Raw genomic sequence first — 19731 nt, 5'->3', positions numbered from 1 at the left:
ATTATTTCTAGAAGTGATATTCCTGTCATGAGAATTCAATAGGCTCTTATATATTTTGCTGGTTTTTATGTACAACACGTATAAATAGGTTTTTACATCGTTAAAATTAAAACAATCGTCATCTTTAAATAAAAAGTAGATAAAGCATATGCCATTATATCAATAAGTTATGTCAATAATTTCTTTTTTATATCGTATAACAAAGATATTTTGTAATGTATTCTCAATTGCGCTTATAATACTAAGTATATCCTTCAACATATTTGAGATGACTTTAATATAAACGAGATGAGAATAGTTATCCGAATAAAAATGGTGCAATAAAAATGCACCATTGTCCAGAAAATTCGATTTTCAATGGAAAATCGAGTATTTTTAATACTTTTTTTAAAATTAATCCTAGTTAATCTGATTATCCGCCTAAGGCCGTGCCGCATCAGCGATTAATACTAATCCCAATCCATTTTCAGCGACTCATCTCGCTTATTTGGAGAAGATACTTATATCTTCGAAATTATTTGAACACGACCAGATCGACGAAATAACAATAGAATTAGAATCAGAATAGAATAATCGATGCTGCTGCATCCAAAGTGTTTAATTGTACTTTCCTAACTCTATCTTCCTTTGTATCGCACGCACCGAATGATAGAGCAACGAATCGATCAGACCGGCCACAGTGAATACACCACCGATAATCGCGCAAGTGTTCGTTGCAAAATGCCCGAACGAGTTCGCTTTTTCCGTGTACTTTACCATGAGCGGGCTCAGCTCGTAGTTGAAAAATACACCCGGCATCCCAGAATCGCCGGTGAGCAAAGATACCTGTTTTGCATGCCGCGTTACGGAAAACTGATTTGTAACGAGAGTTGAGCCATCCGCGCGGACGTACGTTGTTGGGACAATCTTGATATAATGATAAAACATCATAGCACCTGAAAACAAAACAATAGCATCGTATATTGATAGAAAAAACTATAAATTCGAATTAGGACGAATCTTTTCAATATGCAATTAGATATGTCTATGTGTGATATACGTGTAGGTAAATTACGAGAAAAAGAATTTTTCCGTGGATTTAATTTTTGAAAAAGAAGCAATTTAAAAAGTTAAGGTAATTTACTAAAAAGTAAAAGAGTTCTGAATTGTGTACTATCTTTTAAAGGAATAAGAAAGATTCTAGTTTCTTATATTTTATAAATAATACAAGTACATTACTTAATTTTTTCTGAGAAAATTTCAAATTTCTCTAATTGCTCAAAAATTTGTAATTAAGTACAGTTTCAAAATATCATAAGCCAATCAAATCATTTTAAGACTATTTCAAGTAATTTTTAAGAATTTCTGAAGATGCTAACAGCTCTGACTGGTTCACAAAATCTTAAGATTGTATACAGTCTTAAATATAAAACTCGACTATGAATCGGCGGCCAGAGCCGCATTAATATCTTAATATCTTGAGACATTACTTAAGACGGTCTTAAGATAAGAACGAATATCGGCTTAAGTTCTTTCAAAAACAAAATTTGTATACGTATGTCACTGATGTAATTGAAATTTCCCGCCACGGATGACGGTACGGACGAAACGGAAATAGCAGACGGCGCAACCGTCTTTTTGCTCACGTTGCGAAACTGTCATGGCGCCTTCCCGATATTGTGATATGACTGCGATGCATTGAAAAATTCCGGCAATTGCACAAAAATTGCGATCAAGCTCAAAATTGAAAAGTAAGAATAATATCACTCCCAATCCATCGCGCACACCGTAAGATTACGTAACAGACATTTTAACAGTAAGTGTGTGCTTAATCAACCTCGTATGTGTCAATATAAACTCCATACAAAAACACTTAATTCTATTAAAAACTTGGAGATGTTTTTTATTTATCATAAATAAAAAAACTCGCAAGGCTGTTCAAGAGTAAATTTAATTTGTCAAGCTTTTCCTCCATTCTGGAGACATTATTAAGATCAAAAACTAGAAAAAAAAATAGTTTGTGGAAAGCGAAACAAATACTGGCATTACAACTGTTTTACAGGCTGTAAAATGCCGGTGGTACCTGGAGGGGCTTATCAACAAGGGCCGACTTGTTTCGATAGAATGAAATTAGGTTTTACAATTGGATTTTGCGTAGGAATGGCCTCCGGTGCGCTCTTTGGAGGATTTTCTGCTCTTAGGTATTTAAAATAAGTATATATAGAAAATATCATTACGTATCATTAGAAAATTTGAATATATATGAAACTTTCCAGATATGGAATGAGAGGAAGAGAATTGTTGAATAACGTTGGCAAAGTAATGCTTCAAGGTGGCGGTACATTTGGTACATTCATGGCTATTGGAACAGGGATACGATGCTAGTACACGGATCAGTGTGGATGGAGCTACGTTATCGAGTATCTTGCAGCCTATCTTTTTCGTTGTAATTGTATTGTAAGCGCAAGTCATTAAGTCTTTAATAAAAGTAGAATTAAGGAGCAAGGACATACCTTCCATGGCGACCACAGTCGTGCCATCCATAGGATTTGTTTTCCCTGGGATGTTAAGCCCGAAACTTAAATGTCTAATCTTGTGCGTCATATTGAAATGGGATGAAGTGTAAGGTTGAACGTCGTGCACTGTAACATCAAAGAACAAGCCTTTAGAGCATGATACTTATTGGGAATGTTATTTAAAAAAAAGTTCAAGTTTCATTAGCTCACCATGAACGTGATTGACTGAAAAACTAGCGCCTGGCGCGATGTGAAAACTACCACCGACTCTATTCACTTCCATATAACCATAAATCTGACAGCCTTGCGTGAAGGCATGCTTGAGTTTATCCATAGATTTGTTATTCTGACACTGTTTAACGTCAGCCGGATCTGGCGGAGCCCACTTTTTTCGTCTATAGGCCTCCCATACATCTTCACAGGTATTGCAACATCTGTGAACAAATGAAATTTTATAAAATGTGATTTTAATAGATTTAATCTTCTTAATAAAACAAGAAAAATATTTTCTAAAATTTTTAGAGTGAATTTTATTCTTTAGAATGAGATTTTCAAAGCATTGAGAGAATAAATTATGGAAAAAGTTCAACTAAAAACAACAGCCCAATGACTACTCTACAATGTACTGTTTGCTTCCTTGTTTCTCATTTTTTTATCATTTTTACCTCTTGCCTCTTTTCCTCTTTGCGACAGTTTTATCAATAATCATGTTTTTTTTATCTTTTTTTGTCATTTGTTAACTTTCTGGCGATAAAAATCGAAGAAATGGAATAAAAAGCAAAAAGACAAGAGATACAAATGGGTAAAAAAATAAGAAACAGGAAATAAAAAACATTGTAGATAAGCCTTATGATTAAGATCTACCACAAGTAGAATACTAATAGGATTATACTTCATAGTGTTCTAATACACACAAATGAGATCTTACTTCATACTGTCTGTGGCAGCTCCATAGCAATCTCCACAGAGTTCTGTAGTGGAACCGATCTCCACTGCCTGTAAAAATGTTCTATCCAATAATAACTAATTTGCAAATACTTTATTCACAAGATATCTATAGAAATCTTGCGTTACCTTCTCTGTAGTTTTACTGATAGCCTTTGCATCTGTAATATCTGCAATAAAATATATTTTACATAGTACTTTTAGCTGTTGCACATATATATCGAGAAGAATATTACGCTTACTTGTCCTTTGTGGATCCTCAATGGGTTTACCGTTCAAATCTAATCGTCTCTTAAAAATATTGTGCTCTATGTGCAAATGCTGTTCACCTGTCGTATCCATGGCGTCTATCGATAAAACTGCAAAACACTGAAATGACTGAGACTGATATCATTCTTTATTTATGTACCGGTGCAATTTATACTTACGATCGCAAGATATAGCAGGGATTATTATATCCAAGTTAATTCTCAGTTTAGAACCCCTGGATGTATCTACAAATAATTCCTCGCTCATAGTTGGCGTAAGATAATAGTTTACCTCTGACAAAAACAGTATGCCCATGATGATTGTACTAATGATTGTAACTGAAAAGGCATTATTTCGTCATTTACATTAGTTTAACGTGAGATCAATAATTTTCTTATTAAATATAACAAGAGAGATACGTCAAACTGCATTTTATTTACTACCGCCAAATGTAAACAAATAATTCTTATCAAGAGACATATGAAGAAACAAAACAAACACAATTACGTGCATTTATACGAATATTACAAAACACGAATTAAAATACTGGATGATCCGGATAAAAATATTTTAATGGAATATATTGTAATTCATGAAATATTTCAGTCAAGTATTTTAATGACATGTCAACAGAAAAATTCTAAGAGGTTAATCGCTCGCCGGTATTGTTTCGCCTCGCATCAAACAATACTATTTAGCGTAGCGAAATGTAAACGACATATTCGGTCCTCGTGGAGGTTCTCCAGGTCTCGCTTTCGCCGACGACGAACAGTCATCGTACAGTATCGCTACAGAATACACTGTGTTTACCAATAGCACCGCTGAAAGTCCTCACGAGGATATCTGCCTCCTCGCGCACCTTTGGGTGTACGTCCAGTTGCCGTAGCATCTGCATCTTCCCGACGACGGCGAGAGGACGATACACGGCGATCGCTCACAGCGGCCCGAGGGTTTTCTCGCACGACAAATACGTGTCATGAGTTTATGACAAGCCACTCTGCCACCTTGAAACGTGGCAGATAATACGCTACCATTGGCCGATTAGCCGGTAGGCCCCGTTCGCTTCGTTTCTCACATATGTGCTGCACCTATAAAGAAGACGGACATATTCCGCACATTGGAGGGAGGGAGAAGAACGTGCATAATGGTTTGCACAATGGTGCAAATAAAAGGAACCGGCCCTATGATTTCGAAACCGTCACTTTTGCACTGAGGACAGTTATCTTCCTTGGCTTCTTAGGGCGTGTTCAGGGGTTCAGAATCGTCGTCCGGATGCACCTAGATGTTGTTTTATCCTTGTTCTTCACAAATAATAAACAAGGATAACACGACACCTATATTCAGATGATGATTTTGAACGCAGCCGAGGTTTCTACTTGACTGCTTCCCGCCGGTTGTCATGTCATTCTTGTTTAGCATTCGGTAAACAATAAGGTAATCAATTATAATATTGATAACGTTTTTTATTTTCTTCATTATAATGTCAATCATTGGTAAACATTAATAATGTTAATATATTTTTTAAAAAATTAGGCTTTATATAAATAAAAGACCGAAGAAATATTTTTAATTACTTTTAGTTATGAAAGATTGTTATGAAATAAAAGCGTTATACGTACGCTGTTTAAGAAAGTTTATAACGCATAAATTTATTTGCAATATTATTAAAACATTTTTTCTGTATATTTCTTTAAATATAATAATAACTAAGGTATTTATGAGATTTATAATTTTCTTGAGACTTTTATTTTCATTTGTTTAAAATAACAAATAATAAAAATAAAACGTTAATGATGCATAAATCTACTTATATAAATTTATATAAAGAACGTTATTCTTCGCATATTCTTTTAAATAAATATATAAGATATCATTTATAAAAGAAATGAATTTCCCTGAGAGTTTTATTTTCATCTGTTTTAATTTTTACATATATGAGAAAAATATGATACAGATTTGTATTAAAGAAAAAAGAAAAAGAAAATATAATACACATGTATAAAATACTTGTTTTGCTTCATTGCACATTTTCAATCTATATATAATCAAGATAAAAAATTTATTAAATTCTTATATCTATCGTTAGTAACATTTTCGGTTTGATAAACATCCTTTCGCAAAGCTCTGAAAAAGGAGCGAGGACAGGAATACTGAAATAATAATCCATTCGTTGCACAGTTCTAGTCCGTAACAAATGCTCGATAAACTTTATTCCACATCGTGCATCACATTGCTCTTCGGGACAGGATGTCTCAATTTAATATACAGATATAATTTATACTTGTATTCTGTGTACAAAGCAGCCCTTTTAATCTACAAATATATTTTTTTTAGATGTATGTGTGAATTAAAAAATTCGAATGTGTACGTATAGATGTATATGCGTGTATATGCGACTGTCCATCGAAGACGTTAGGGAAAAGGCAATGTTAGTTTTGTCCATCATGAAATCCGAATGCAAGATGAGTCTGTCAAGTTGACACAGTAGGGCGATATTCATAATCGGACCTTATATATTTTAGGACCGTCCTAAGTCATCACAGTCTTAAGATGTCATGAATCAGATAACTGTATTTACTTAAGCCAATTTGCAAATAAAAACCGAATATGAATATCGCTTGTAATTTTCGCTTTATTAAGGCACTCCATGCCAGGAATATTACTTCAGCGTGCACGAATAGCAAAATGAAACACGAAACAGAATTCACGAGAAAGGTGTATAGCGGAGTCGAATAGATATAAATGATCGTACGTGTATACGCAGTTGTCGTTAATTAAATTAAAAATACACTAAAATTAATTGGACGGCGGTCTAACACATCAATCGACCCGAATTGCTTCTACAGTCGTTGTTGAGATTGGCAGTAAAATTACAGCGTGCGATATGATTTTTCATTTTGTAAAAAAAGTATTCATTTTCCATTTTTGAACGTAACTAGTCTCACATATCATTATCGTTACGTCGATTTGTTTAGGACGAACGATTGAGAAGATTCGCGATTCTCTGTACATTATGACTTAATGTATACAGTAATGTATGAAACAAGGATTTTTTTAATGAGATTCCATACGCAGAACGGGTCGCTTGTAAATCTATAACAAACTAACGTAAACGCTGTATTTAATTATGATAAACGATAATAATGAGATTCTCGACCGCGCCTTTTACGCGACAACGTCGATATCGCTTCACACGGCATGAGATATTCATAGCATTCTTTGTACTCTGATTACACGTGCCTTGCATTTTCCTAGCCGCGCGACAAACGGAGCCTGATTCTGAATACCACTTCTCGTAAGGTAATCTCGCAGTTTTCGTGATGTGGGCAGTAATAAACAAATTTTTCTTTTATTCGCGCGTAAAATTTGTCGCAGCTCTTGACTCTGAAGTTTTTCGAGGTCGAGCACTTCAGAACTTAATTAGTAGATCCAATTGACCGGCACCCACTGATGTTCTGTGGCTAAGGCGTCTAAAGCTGCAATCACCTGCCTGAACGTATTGTCAAAGTCCTCATTTATGATCACCTGGTCGATGTATTTCTCATAGGCTCTCTGCAAGGCCGCAGATTCCTCCAACGTAGATTTTAAATCGTCCTCCTGTTAAATAGATCATCAATCATTTTTTTCATTTTTAATGCTTTATTATATAAAATATTTTTTTCTAAGATAATGCTTTACATGATAATTGGTTCGTAATAAAAGCGTGATGTCAGATGCATTTTAAACCTTAGACGAGATCACAAACATAGCAGTTCCCTTAATTTCGATTATAAAAAGAGTTTAAAGAGATATTCGATTTACATTTATGTAAGGACGCGAATTTACCAAGAGAAAAATTAAATTTTTATGGTTCTCGTGATTAAGCATTGAAGAATTCTATTCTATGAATTAAATTAAAATAAAGGAACAGCGTGCGAAAGAGATATTAAAGTACATAACTAAATTTGTAACTATTAATAATTTTGTGACATTCCAAATTACTGTAAATACATGATGCATGATAAAACAATACGAATCATGCGATAATACAAACCTCGTATAAAGATGCGAGAGACTCCAGTGTCCTGGCTCTTCTCGAGCTGTACCTGATGGAACTCTGGCGGTCGAACTAGCAAAGCCAACATCAAATTTATACAACAATTAACTAAAGTGATGGAATCAAAATAAAATAAACAATGAAATAAATAAATTGTCGCATATAAATTGCTAGCATCACATGAAATTGATAGGAGGAGCTCTAAGGAGAATGTAGAGATTTAAGATGTAGAAAAAGACAATTTTTGTAAAAATATAGGTGCAAACTTTGGATAAGAATACCGTTAGATTTCGACTGCTGGCGCCAGTTGATCTCCCGAGATCATATAAAGACTTAAGCTGCTCCATTCCGGGCGCGGCAATGAATATGACATAAGGCATAAATTCGGTGCTATTATGAAGTATTTTGAGTGCAGCCGGACTACAGTCCAGCACGCACATTTTGCCGGCTCTAATTAGCTCCCGTACTGAGTCCAATTTCGTGCCATATAAATGTCCACCGTGTTCACCATGTTCCAGGAACCTGTGTTCCTTAATGTCGATCTCCATGGACTGGCGATCGGTAAACCAGTAACTCTTGCCGTCCTCTTCGAGAACTCTAGGCGGTCTCGATGTGTCTGCGAAAAGATTACATTCACTCAGTACGATAATTAAACTACCAGTATCGATTGATGAAACACGAATTAATTAAATATTTCTTACAGGGTACGATAGTGCCGAACTTTTCTGGATCGCTGTTGATCAGCCTGTTCTTCAGGGTCCGACGACCTACGCCGCGTGGTCCGACCAGAGCCAAAGTTTTGCGTCGAAACGGCGGCATCCGAGCGACTTCCTCGTAAAGAAGCAACTCGGCACTATCAAACTCTCCGTTTGATTTGGATTGATACATCTTCCTCTTCTTCTTCTTAGATATTCTAGTACCGCAGATGCTGATTTTATGAACGAAATCAGCTTCGGGTGGTACGAACGCCTTTCTGCGCTCTTCCAACTCCAACGAGGGTATCAGTCCGGGCGATCCAAGATTCTCGCCCTCCACTCTTCGCGCCTGCCACCAGTTCGGATCGGCCTGGTCAACAATCTGAAGGATATCGCCCTTTTGGAAAGGTAGACCGATTTCCCGGCAGGGCAGAAGCGTGTCCTCCAAGGGATCATAATCGAAGAGGGCTCTCATGTAACACTGCAATGACAAATCAAATTAAAACAGCAGCTCGATGTGATTATTATGAATTTTCGTTGCTCCGCGATTACGACGCCGACGTTGTGTTCTTCACGCTCGAATGAGCATCGTAAGGAAGGAGAATGAGAACGTAGTTGTTACCAGAGGCATCGAGATGGAAAACAGCTCGTAACACTCACCGTGGACTTGAGAGGTCGATTCGTTTCCGAGGCGATGCCTGGAGCCAGTTTTAAGGACAGATTCTCCTTGGCATCCTGAATCGCTAGTTGGAGTTCTTCAGGGTTTCGAACTCTCTTGCCGTTGACTTCGAGTATCACCTCGCCGGTCTTCAGAAGTTCTTGACGAGCCGCCGTGCTACCACCGAGGATCCTAGCGATGATCATATTTCCAGCTTCATCCACTTGCACCGTCAGACCCTGGAAATATACGGACATGAAAATAAATGTCTCGTCCTGATCTAATTACGTCGAATTAAAGCGTATTTGACTTGCGACATTGAAGTCTTCTCAATGTAACGATCAATAAAACCTTAAGTGCGACCTTGAAAATTGCTAGCCATATTTCGGTGCTTTCGAATACGCAGTACCAGAAAATCGCCGAAACACGTGGCATGTCGGAGAAATAAACGTTCGTACTTATTTACGAACTATATAACATCTTCGTCTTTTCTTCGGGCGAATCTGGCGGGCTAATTCGCGAATGAGGAGCTTCTCTCGCGGTAAACTTTTCCAATCTCGCTTTAGATTCTAAACTTAGTTCTACATGTCGCAGTATCAAATAAGAGAGAGAAGAGAGTCTAATTGAATAACTATACAAGTGATTATGTTGCTTTTAAGTTTTGAACGGAAAGAAGGGAAAATAAACTTCAAACGAGATTAATCGAAAATTAGAATGAAATATTTTTTTTTTAATATTAAACAATACAATGTTTGTTTATTTTCCCGCAGAGTTATTTCTACATTGTTTACCGACTTACCAGGGGTTCATCCGGTTGCCTCCGAAGGCCGACGACCCTAATAGGCATTTCCTCCTTCTTATTCGTTGGCATTGTTAACGCGGGTGAATCAGGCGGTTTGGAAGGCGCTTCCCTACGTTCTACAACCGCGTCGTGTGTCTCCAGGAGCGCCCTTAGATGCACGTGACCGAGAAGATTCACTAGTTCGTTCACGTGTGAGTCCTTGGAGGTTTGGAAGGCGTGGCACACCTCGTCGACGATGTCACAGATGGATGAGCATACCGGCTCTACAGGCACCGGCGGGTCCTCGAGACGCTCCTGCACCTGGCATGCAAACAAAGAAAGAAGGTTTCAAATCTGGACTCGAAAAACTGGTTTTTCTCACGAGGCTTAGAAATGTTACTCCTCCACAACTCACATCTCACGCTGACGCGTTGTTGATACTTTCAAATCGCAACAACGTTTCTATTCTCATCATGTTAATTGATTAAAACGTTCCTGACTTCCTTTCTTTATTTTAAATATTTTTAAATCTCTATTTCGCATTGTAGAGATTCGCAATTGTTTGTTTTATTTCTTATTCTTTATCTTTAATTTACAAGAGAACGCGGAAAGAATGATTTTGCTTGAGTATATAAAAAAAGTTAGATACAGATTTGAAAATAATTTTGTTGAATTATCGAAATAATTACGTAGGAATCTTAAGCATGATGTAAAACTTTTAGCATCCAGTTTGAGAACTTTGAGCGTCCTACATAATTACTTTGATGGTTAAACAAAATTATTTTTAGATCTGTGCATCTATTAGATTTTTACTTACTTTAACAAAACCGTCTTTTCCGTAAAAATGTATAATAATTTATTTAGTAGCTTTTATTGTTGCTCGAAATTGGAATAGGTTTTTGCATTAAATTTATGAGGCTTATGTTTTTGTTTCGGTCAAAAAGAGAAGTAAATAAAGAAACTACATTGAATTAACAGATTTTTTCAAGTATAACTTGTTATTTTCGTGTTTGAGAAGGGAAATATTTCTTGAAACGTATAGTTGAGAATTATAGAAGATCTAGGTAAGAAATTATAGAATAAAAAAAATTTGACTCTTAACGCTGTTAATGATCAGTGACATGCAATGATGCGTATGCCAACGGAGTTCAATCGGATTAAAGTTAATCTAATCGACACGAAAGCCATTTAGTCTCACCCTACCCAGAGCGGAGTTCAGAGTTTACAATGAACGAGTAATTGGGAAAGTAGGCCATTCCGACTCGTTTCACGACGCGTTTTAGATGGTTTATTTCCCAATATCCTATACAAATTTGATGAACTGACTCTCTTAACACAGCTTCAATGTATTGTTTTTAAAAACATAAAGAGGATTTTAAGAAAAATTTACGATATATACAAATTGAAGCTAATAAACCTTTAAAAAATTATTAAAATTAATTAACCATATTCTTTAAAGTTTCCAGAATGGATCTCATTTTGAAGAGTGAAATCTCATGGACTTTCTTTTGATAAGCCATTACTTAAGCTTTAAGTCCTAAACCGTAATTAACAGTCGAACGTAAGAAAAATAATTGACTTGGTCAGTTTCTTACGTCTTAAACCTTAGGAAACAGAATTGTAGAAAGCTCATCACTCTTAAAGATTAAAAATTAAGCGACTCGTTTTCAAGACAGGTTAAATTTTCACTCTTTAGAGATTACACTTCAAAGAATTTAGAAAGTAAAACGAAACCAGTGAAGAAATCAAGTTCCACACAAAGGATGTAGTGCTAATGATGATGATGATGATGATGACGATGACAAAGTTATAAAAATAAACAGAAAACATTCGACATAAATCCGTAAATCTTTTTCTGATTACTCTGCTATTATGGTGCACAATACAATGACGAATAAATGTAGATTGTTGTCGATGATTCATCACTGAATTATTTTCTCTCGAGAATCGTGAACTGCAACCGATCATTATACACGCGCGCTTTACTGGTCAAACGAGAGTTTCCTCATCGTACGTGCTCTCGCGAGGCGCATTGCGGGATCGGCGCATTTCTCCCAATGATTAACGATTTGCGAGGAACGGCGACGTTCCACCGAAAATTTTTCAACGTCAAGCTTCCTGTTTGTTCGACTTGTTTGCTCAACGCGCGCGCCCACGTGTGCTCGCGAAGTTCAAACGCGAAAATCTGTAAATCGACGTCCATCGTGCAAGATTTATCGACGCACTTCGTCGCGGGTCATCAAGTCCGCCGCGGTCGTTTTCTCTTCCCGTTTACTTCGAACGGGCTCTCTCGTGCGCCGAGTATTGTATCTGATTGCGTCAGAGGAGGGACGCAAGATTTACCGGAGGCTGCGTGCGAGACGCGCCGCACGTCGTACTTGCGTTTATGGACTATAAAGCGGCGGCATTTATTTATCCGCTTCGCGCAGCAGAGATCCTTTGCGAGACGAATCGCTCGGAACTCGTTTCTCTTCTCGAAGAGAACAGGGTGTTCGAGAGATCTGCGAATGATCCCCGCAAAAAGAGCCGCACCTTGCTACACGCGGATCGCGACAAGAACGATCAGCGAAGTTACGGCGGGATAAGCGAATCCTCCCGTTTCTTTTCCGAATATATTATTAGACGAGTCGATTCGTTCTCTACCGTTGAATGCAATCTTACGTTTTCTTCGATTCCCTTCTATCGAGTTTATCCCGGTTCACTGGCGACTGTATACGATAGAGCCATATGGTCCGACCGGCTGTCTTTTGGTCACTTCGTCGTTATCGCACACCTGAATCCTACCCCTATCGCGTCACTAACGGTACTTTTCATGTTTTTCAATTGCACCTTTCCGTAAATGACTGAAACAAGTATTTTCCACTCATGGAAGTTGAGCAATGCGAGATTGAAGATGACGCTCTTAATTCCGCTCACTTCGGTTAGACGCCTTTCTCGCCGACTACAATATATGCTTCTTCGGGAAACGACGTCTCACCTGAAGAAGGAGTCGCGACGCAGTGCTTCGTGTGAACTGGTGAAGCTAAGCGGCTTTAACTGGTCGTGGTCGGTGCCCTCGCAGTCGTATCGATCGGTGAGAGAGAGAGAGAGAGAAAGCTCGGTTCTCAAACGGAGGGAAACCAGATCTGTGTCGCTGGCAAAAGCGACCACGCAGGATGCTGATGAGGGTGATGCTCGGGTGCGTCACTTCGCGCGACACGACACTCGTATAAGCAGCAAGTCAGAAAACTCTGCCGCGCCTACTGACGTCGTCTGGCCTCCCTCCGCGTAGGCAGCCCGTTCAGGCGAGTCGCCTGCCGTTTCTGAAACAGGTGGGGGCCCTTCCTTCTCCTGGCATGCAACACTCCGCTACGTTCGCTCCAGGAGCGTAGCTTGCTCGTCCGGGTGCCACTGTTTCAAGGTCGTCGCAGAACGGAGCGAAATCATGCGCCTCTGGATGCTTCAGGCATCATCTCTTTTGCAGGCTTTGCATATTCCTTGTTGACTGTATTATTTATCGTAGTTTTCACCTGAGCTCGCAAATTACGAACCCACCAAAGTTAGGTCTACTTCAAATGAAGAATATGACACTAGCAAACGCAATCATATAGGTGTGTTAGCTCATTGGCACAGTTTCATAGTCCAGGCTTTCGAAGCTGATACAAAGCCATAACCCTTTCAGTGGTCGCGGGAATTTGGAAATATATCGTAAGAGTCATGGTACACAAAAAAATTTAAGCAGTAAAACGTGTAAATAGTAAAGAAATCAATACGTTGGATTTGCTACTGCTTACGTTGTTATGATTTCTATTGTGACTGGCCAATTCTGCAGTAATGCTTAAGGTTTTGCATGCCATGACCCTAAAACAAACGGCTTTCATTAACATGAAGAAATATGAATATGAAATGTTCGCATGTTTATTGTTTTTAATTTAGAAAACACTGTTGACACAAGTGAGAGGCTTGTCATTGCCACGTTTGCCAGAGACGCTATAATAAAAGTTTGGTCAAAGCAGATAAAAAAATGACGGATAAATAATTAATCTATTTCTTTTTTCTTACTTTTTTTACTTTCTAAACATATACAAAACTATTAAACTAGAAACTATAAGATTTCTATAATATTTAGGAGTCTTTACGAGTGATTCCATTTGAAAAGAATGCTGCAATCGAAATTAATATCGATGTTCCTCTTCGGTATAATTTCACTCTCGAAAATGGTTTAAGATTGTAGGATAGATAGAAGCTCACAATAAAGAAATCATCGCATCATAGTGAAGCCATACCAGTCATATCCGTTTTAATTGTTTGTTTTGTAAACGAAAAGTATTTAGAGTATCTAGAAAAAACCTTGCTCGGTGCGAACTAATTATTTTAAATTATACGACAGGTGGAATGAAAATACGTTTTCAACTGAATGTAAAGCTTCCAATTTTAAAAACAAATTACTCACAGACAGACTGCATAGTCATTTAACGATCGAGCACACTTGAACGCTCCATTATTAAATGTGTCACCGTTTTGAAGACTCGGTAGTTTAAGTTTGTAGCTCGTGTTACAAACAACGTCAGCCGAGTGACGTAACTGCGCGTTCATCAGTAACGATCAGCAAAATCGGTATATTCATCGTTATCTGTATTCGCGGCAAAAAAAGAGAATTGATTAGAAGTCAAAAATAGTTCTGCGCACGTCGAAATAGCCGGACTCGGTTACGTGGGAAACTTCACCCGAGACAAGTGCAAGATAAAGAAATATGTGTATACAATATGCGTCCGATAAGAGCCACGGCGGAATCCAGCATACAGTCCTGTCACCTACACACGTGGATCGACACGCATGTCGCGTGTGTGTCTCTCCCACTTCCTCCCCTGAGCGATCACAAAGCCGACTCACCGACTAAAATTACATATCGTCTCGTCGTACACGCTACGTACTTACAAAACATGTTACCGTCGGAACACGCATGCTCGCGCCTGAATTTCTGCGACATGCACGAGCGATGACTCCACAACTCGCGAGGCGCGCTTGTGACCTACGTCCAATCAAGAGGTCCCGCGAGATCACAGCCAATTATCCGTAATTATGATTACGGAGAGAAAGACAGCAATTTGGACAATTGAGCAAATGTAAATCTCAATCTCTCTCTCTTATGTCTCGCAGCTTGTCGCACACGGATTATAATTTTTCCTACGGGATGTAGCATGAGGTTGTTTCAGGTGATTATCAGCTATAGAGAGTCTGGCAGAACTACGCAGAACTAGTGACGTACCGAGAAAATGGTTGAACAATTTTTACCTTACAAAACCAGCAAAAATATTCCGGTTACTTTTGCCAAGCTTATAACGAATTTTACTTAGTTGAAAGTAAAAGTACCAGAGATGTGAGGTAAAAAGTACATTACAGTTACAGTAAATCCATTTCAGTTGAGTATTATCTTGCAGAAAGTAAATTGTACTATTCTCAAGACTTTATACACTTTTTACCGCGCAGTGAAGTAAATTTTGTCAGTGCTAAGACAAAAATACTCGGTGATAAAATAAACTCTAGAGATGTATGATAATTTATACAGATTTATAAATTTACTTTATAAATTGCAAAAAGTATTTCACACTGAAAGAAAAAAAAAGTAGTTCTAACAACTATAAATTAACAACCTTAAAATTTATGTATCTGCGATTAGTTTTATAAAATAATAAAGATTGTAGTAGTATATCATATTTTTATACTATTCAGTATTACTTTAATTCTTACTTTGTAAAATTAGTTGAAGGTACTTGAGTTTTGAAATTATCAATTTATAGTTACCACAACTATTTCTTTTCAATACAATATAACTAAACAACGATCACATTTATAAGAAAAGTAAAATAAATTTTGCATAAATGGACGTCTGTCAATTCCATAAAATTTAACAGCATTCTAGCAAATATTACTTTATATTTTTCTCTGTGTAGTGGTGTGTCTTATTTTCTTTCTCCTTCTTGTTTCTCAATAATCATCATCCAATTATCGCCCTTTGGACATTCTCTTGACACCACTTTGAGATTTTTCGATTTTTCCACAAAGGTGCGACACATCACTTTAGTCGTCAGCACTTTCCACTGTTGGCTCATCGGCGTAAAAGGCGAGAGACGTGAGCCGATTCTTTAACGGCTTCTTGATACCGGACGTTCTCTACCTGCTGTTATGCACGTGATATACCTGCTTGTCTGGTAGAAAATTACCGGAATGTAGGTTCCCGGCTCTCGGCCGAGGGGAAAACGTATGTATGCGTGAGGGAGACTGAAAAGACTCTTTCAATATAAAACATCGCTAGGAAAGGGGAAAAGTGCAATCAATCAAGAGGACGAATAGTCGGAACTCACGCATCGTGTAACAATGTTTTTTTTTTAGCCCACCGCTGGTAATATTCTTGTCGAAGGCCATCTCTCTTCGCGGCTCTCCTCGCGATCGCGGGAAGTGTGTCGCGACCGAAATAGCGTGGGTGTCGCGCGGATGTTACGAGCGTGTGATGCAGACATGTGAAGGCACGTATAGAGAGAAGCAAGGAAGAGAAATAAAAGTAACGTGCTGGCACGCGGTTATGTTCCCGAAATTCCCTCTTTTTCCCCATGCTGAATGACGAACGAGTCTTGGGCCTCCGCTCCGCAGCGACCTTCGCTGAAAGAGCGACTCAACCAGATTCCAGCGACGTGATACTATCCTAAACCGAACCGTAAAATCTAATCTACATATTAAAATTTTGCGGATTTGTCCAGTTCATTAAAGCAACATTTACTCCAGAAATATCAGAAGAACTTTGAAGAGCTGCTGAATTAGTTCCATTAACCGTACTGCGCATCGCAATGAAGAAATTCTTCCGCAGCGAGTAAATATTCAATAAGAACGGTTTGTGAAATTTTAGTGAAATGTCTAAAATTTTAGATACAAATCTAAAAATAATTTTGTTGGGCTATCAAAATAATTATGTAGGACTCGAACTAGAATGTTAAAACTTTTTGCAATATTGCTCATCACGCTTGAAATTTTTGCAAAATTATTTTTAGTTCCATAAAATTATTTTCACATCTGCATCTAGCTAAATTCTTAGATACTTCAGCGTATCATCATTCTTTCTGTGTATCGAGTTAAATTTATGTATTACCATGTTGATACTAAAGTAAGAGAACAGGCGATAAGTATAAATGATCGAAATGTTACCGTTCTACGATTAGTTTCCTGCCCCGCTCCTCGCAGAGACTGAACAAACCTAGATTTCAAACTATATTTAGAAATTAGAGAACTGCACATTTTCTCTCTGTAGAATCGTGCACTACACACCATACAGCCGCACATGAAAATATTCCCGGATTTAACCCGGCTGGTTTATTTCGGTTGTCGCGTTCGTCATTCTAAATGATCGATTCCATTAAGCGTGGCGAACACGTTCACGCAGGACGGTTCAACGACATGGATTGCTCGGGCAGACGGCCAAAATACTCGCGTGAATCTTTCGATTTTTTTTTTCAATGATATAACAAATCAGAGAGATACAGCGGCGATGAAAACCGCAGACAGATGCATGTGTCCCTCATAAATTTCCACGGTCATAGTAAACAGCGTTTGAGTACACGAACAGACGTTTGAAGCTGTGCGCGCAACATGTGTGGACCGAAATGATATCCACTCGCGCGTTTACGACTCGTATGCCGTCGTGAAGAAAATTGCAAATAGGTATTGCTATCCATTAGAATTTCTCGCATCTCGGCTCGAAGCCGAGCGATAAAAATAAAATGTTAAAAGAAAAAAAAAACAAACTTCAGACTTACGAAGAGAAAAATTCAACCGCAGAATGTAGCTAGTTGACATTAATTAGAAGTACAACACACGTAACATCAATATTATAATTTCGCACTCAACAATTATGTTATTACATCATGTGTTTATTACATTTATATTATATTGTTGAGTGCGAAATTATATACTCTCTAAAACTTTTAGAGTGAAAGCTTATTGTGAAGAGTTCTCTTAAGATTAAAAATTCAGCCATTCTTTTTTTAAGTTTTTGTATTCTACGTTGAGAAATAGAACCGACGAAAAAGTGCTTTTGACGTGACGATATCTAATCTATTAGCGAATAAAAACCTAAAGATGTCCAAAAGGGATCCAGATTTTTTTTATTACTCAGGTAATCTCGCAAGACAATCTCCCGGGCCGCGATTCAATTTCGAGGTAGGAATTACTCACCTTCACGAGGGACGTGACGACCGGGCTGTCGAGGAGGCCCTTTAGGAACAGCAGGTCCGTGTCGTCGGCGACTTTGCCCAGCTCCTCAATGTTGTCGCGCACGTGCATGAACGCGGCTGGAACAGTAACGACGCACTTGTTCATAATCAATTGCGGATTCACCGGGACTGGGAATGGCGCATCGCCGTATGCGGCATACGGCTACAATGCCAACAACAGTCGGGAGAAAGAGAGGCCGGAAGAGGGTGACGAGGGAGAAGCGGGATTCCAACACGGGGGTTGCAGCGACGCGAGAGTGAACCCGGGCGTGGCCATCTTTCGGTCTGATCAATATCGTCAGCTACAGGTGGCCGAGGCTGTCATGCGAGATCTCCGTCGACTCTTAACCTGAGCTTCGAGCATTTTATGTTTAACGACCGTTTAACGCTTTCTTTCGATGATGAGATGAAATAAAGATAAACTAAATTTTAAATTAAATATCTAAACACTGAACAATATACGCGAAAATAACGTGAGAGGTTCCTTCAGAAGACCTTTGAAGAACATTCAAAACTAACTGATCAATTCGATCAACGTAATATCACCATTTCTTTTTAGTTTAAAAAATATTGATCGTATTCGTATGAGAATTTTTTTTTTAGAATATTCTATACATATAAGATAAAAGAGTAAGTAATTACGGAACATCCCTTGGAGTCGAAAAATTTATCAACCTTTATTCATTCATTTTAATGAGTGTGAGACTGAAAGTGTGCGAGTATAATGGGGTTGGGGCTTATTTCGAGTAAGCTCAAGGGTCTCACGAAGCGCATATAGTTGTTAAATAATATATCCAAGAGCATTCAATTAGTGTTACCTATCTATTTGCGACTTCAATGGTACGCCTTCCCAAGGCCTCTTAGGTATTATTATCACGTTCCATTTAAGGAGTTACACCTGTTAGCTAATCGATATTATCGATCGCGATGTGTCTGTTACTTCTTCGACTACTCTCTATTCCTATTCATAATTTGAAAATGTTTGTCGCAGTTTTATGATCTGCCGAACGAAACGAAAATACAGGTATTTAGAAAATGTACAATCTATTCGTTCGCATTTGGAAACACAACATTTTCAATGGTTTATAAATTGCACTTGTCAATTGATTATGCTCCAGCGACGCGTTTGAAACTCCCAAGTGCTCGATGAAAAGCCATTTGACTATGTAATAATAACCTGCGCCAACTATGCAGCGTATGAATGATAAATGTATGCCATTATAAAGCATTGAAGCATGGCTGGGAACGTGAGACACAACGTGTACAGAATATACGCTGCTGGTTTTCGCGCTCATGAATCAAGTGAATATATTTTTTACGTCTGTTATTTTTTTTAAATATTGACATCAAATTATAATATATAAGTAATAATATTTAATGTATTATAATATATAGTAGTAGTATGATATTATCACGCAAATATAAAAATGAAAAAATAAAAAAACGCTGTATACACATATAATTATACATATATAACAATAATAATAATATAATTATAGTATATAAATTATATATATATAAAATTATAATATTTATTACAAATGATGCTATTATAAATTAATTAATTTTCTTATTATATCTCCATTCTTCCGTCTCTCTCTCTCTCTCTCTCTCTCTCTCTCTCTCTCT

The 19731-nt window shown here is 37.7% G+C and overlaps 3 protein-coding genes across 5 annotated transcripts; 1 reads left to right on the top strand and 2 right to left on the bottom strand.

The window, feature by feature from the left end:
• Positions 1–236: 236 nt before the first annotated feature.
• On the bottom strand, positions 237–4679 carry LOC108779524 (endoplasmic reticulum-Golgi intermediate compartment protein 3). The gene is made up of 8 exons (XM_018546952.1): positions 4500–4679; positions 3869–4027; positions 3683–3799; positions 3570–3610; positions 3424–3491; positions 2706–2929; positions 2493–2621; positions 237–935 (listed from the first exon to the last, which is right to left on the bottom strand). The coding sequence occupies exons 1-8, from the start codon at positions 4582–4584 to the stop codon at positions 598–600; spliced, it is 1161 nt and encodes a 386-aa protein (XP_018402454.1). The 5' UTR covers positions 4585–4679; the 3' UTR covers positions 237–597.
• On the top strand, positions 1638–2443 carry LOC108779525 (reactive oxygen species modulator 1). Its single transcript, XM_018546953.1, has 3 exons — positions 1638–1795; positions 2042–2180; positions 2256–2443. The coding sequence occupies exons 2-3, from the start codon at positions 2050–2052 to the stop codon at positions 2362–2364; spliced, it is 240 nt and encodes a 79-aa protein (XP_018402455.1). The 5' UTR covers positions 1638–1795; positions 2042–2049; the 3' UTR covers positions 2365–2443.
• Positions 4680–5867: 1188 nt separating the features above from the next.
• On the bottom strand, positions 5868–18337 carry vari (MAGUK p55 subfamily member vari). 3 transcript variants are annotated; one of them, XM_018546941.1, is made up of 7 exons: positions 18065–18337; positions 9878–10180; positions 9081–9317; positions 8427–8901; positions 8007–8341; positions 7723–7797; positions 5868–7286 (listed from the first exon to the last, which is right to left on the bottom strand). In XM_018546941.1, exons 1-7 carry the CDS (start codon positions 18206–18208, stop codon positions 7110–7112), a joined length of 1746 nt encoding a protein of 581 aa, XP_018402443.1. In that variant the 5' UTR covers positions 18209–18337; the 3' UTR covers positions 5868–7109. The 3 variants fall into 3 exon arrangements, with proteins under 3 accessions (XP_018402443.1, XP_018402445.1, XP_018402444.1); XM_018546943.1 differs by lacking the exon at positions 18065–18337 and adding an exon at positions 12837–12876; XM_018546942.1 differs by lacking the exon at positions 7723–7797.
• Between the last annotated feature and the right edge of the window lie 1394 nt (positions 18338–19731).

This window comes from Cyphomyrmex costatus, unplaced genomic scaffold, assembly GCF_001594065.2.
Source record: "Cyphomyrmex costatus isolate MS0001 unplaced genomic scaffold, Ccosl1.0 scaffold60, whole genome shotgun sequence".
Taxonomy (NCBI): Eukaryota; Metazoa; Arthropoda; class Insecta; order Hymenoptera; family Formicidae; genus Cyphomyrmex; species Cyphomyrmex costatus.
This window is presented reverse-complemented; position numbering and strand designations above follow the sequence as displayed.

Bases quoted from the DNA above. Each gene is read 5' to 3' on its own strand.
- LOC108779524 (XM_018546952.1), bottom strand. From the start codon at position 4,584: ATGCAGATGCTACGGCAACTGGACGTACACCCAAAGGTGCGCGAGGAG. The intron at 4,028-4,499 runs GTAAACACAGTG...ATGCCTTTTCAG, and splicing joins GACTTTCAGCGGTGCTATTG to TTACAATCATTAGTACAATC. The intron at 3,492-3,569 runs GTAACGCAAGAT...ACATTTTTACAG, and splicing joins TCAGTAAAACTACAGAGAAG to GCAGTGGAGATCGGTTCCAC.
- LOC108779525 (XM_018546953.1), top strand. From the start codon at position 2,050: ATGCCGGTGGTACCTGGAGGGGCTTATCAACAAGGGCCGACTTGTTTC. The intron at 2,181-2,255 runs GTATTTAAAATA...GAAACTTTCCAG, and splicing joins GGAGGATTTTCTGCTCTTAG to ATATGGAATGAGAGGAAGAG.
- vari (XM_018546941.1), bottom strand. From the start codon at position 18,208: ATGAACAAGTGCGTCGTTACTGTTCCAGCCGCGTTCATGCACGTGCGC. The intron at 8,342-8,426 runs GTAAGAAATATT...ATCTTTTCGCAG, and splicing joins GTTCGGCACTATCGTACCCT to ACACATCGAGACCGCCTAGA. The intron at 7,798-8,006 runs GTATTCTTATCC...TGGCTTTGCTAG, and splicing joins CCAGCAGTCGAAATCTAACG to TTCGACCGCCAGAGTTCCAT.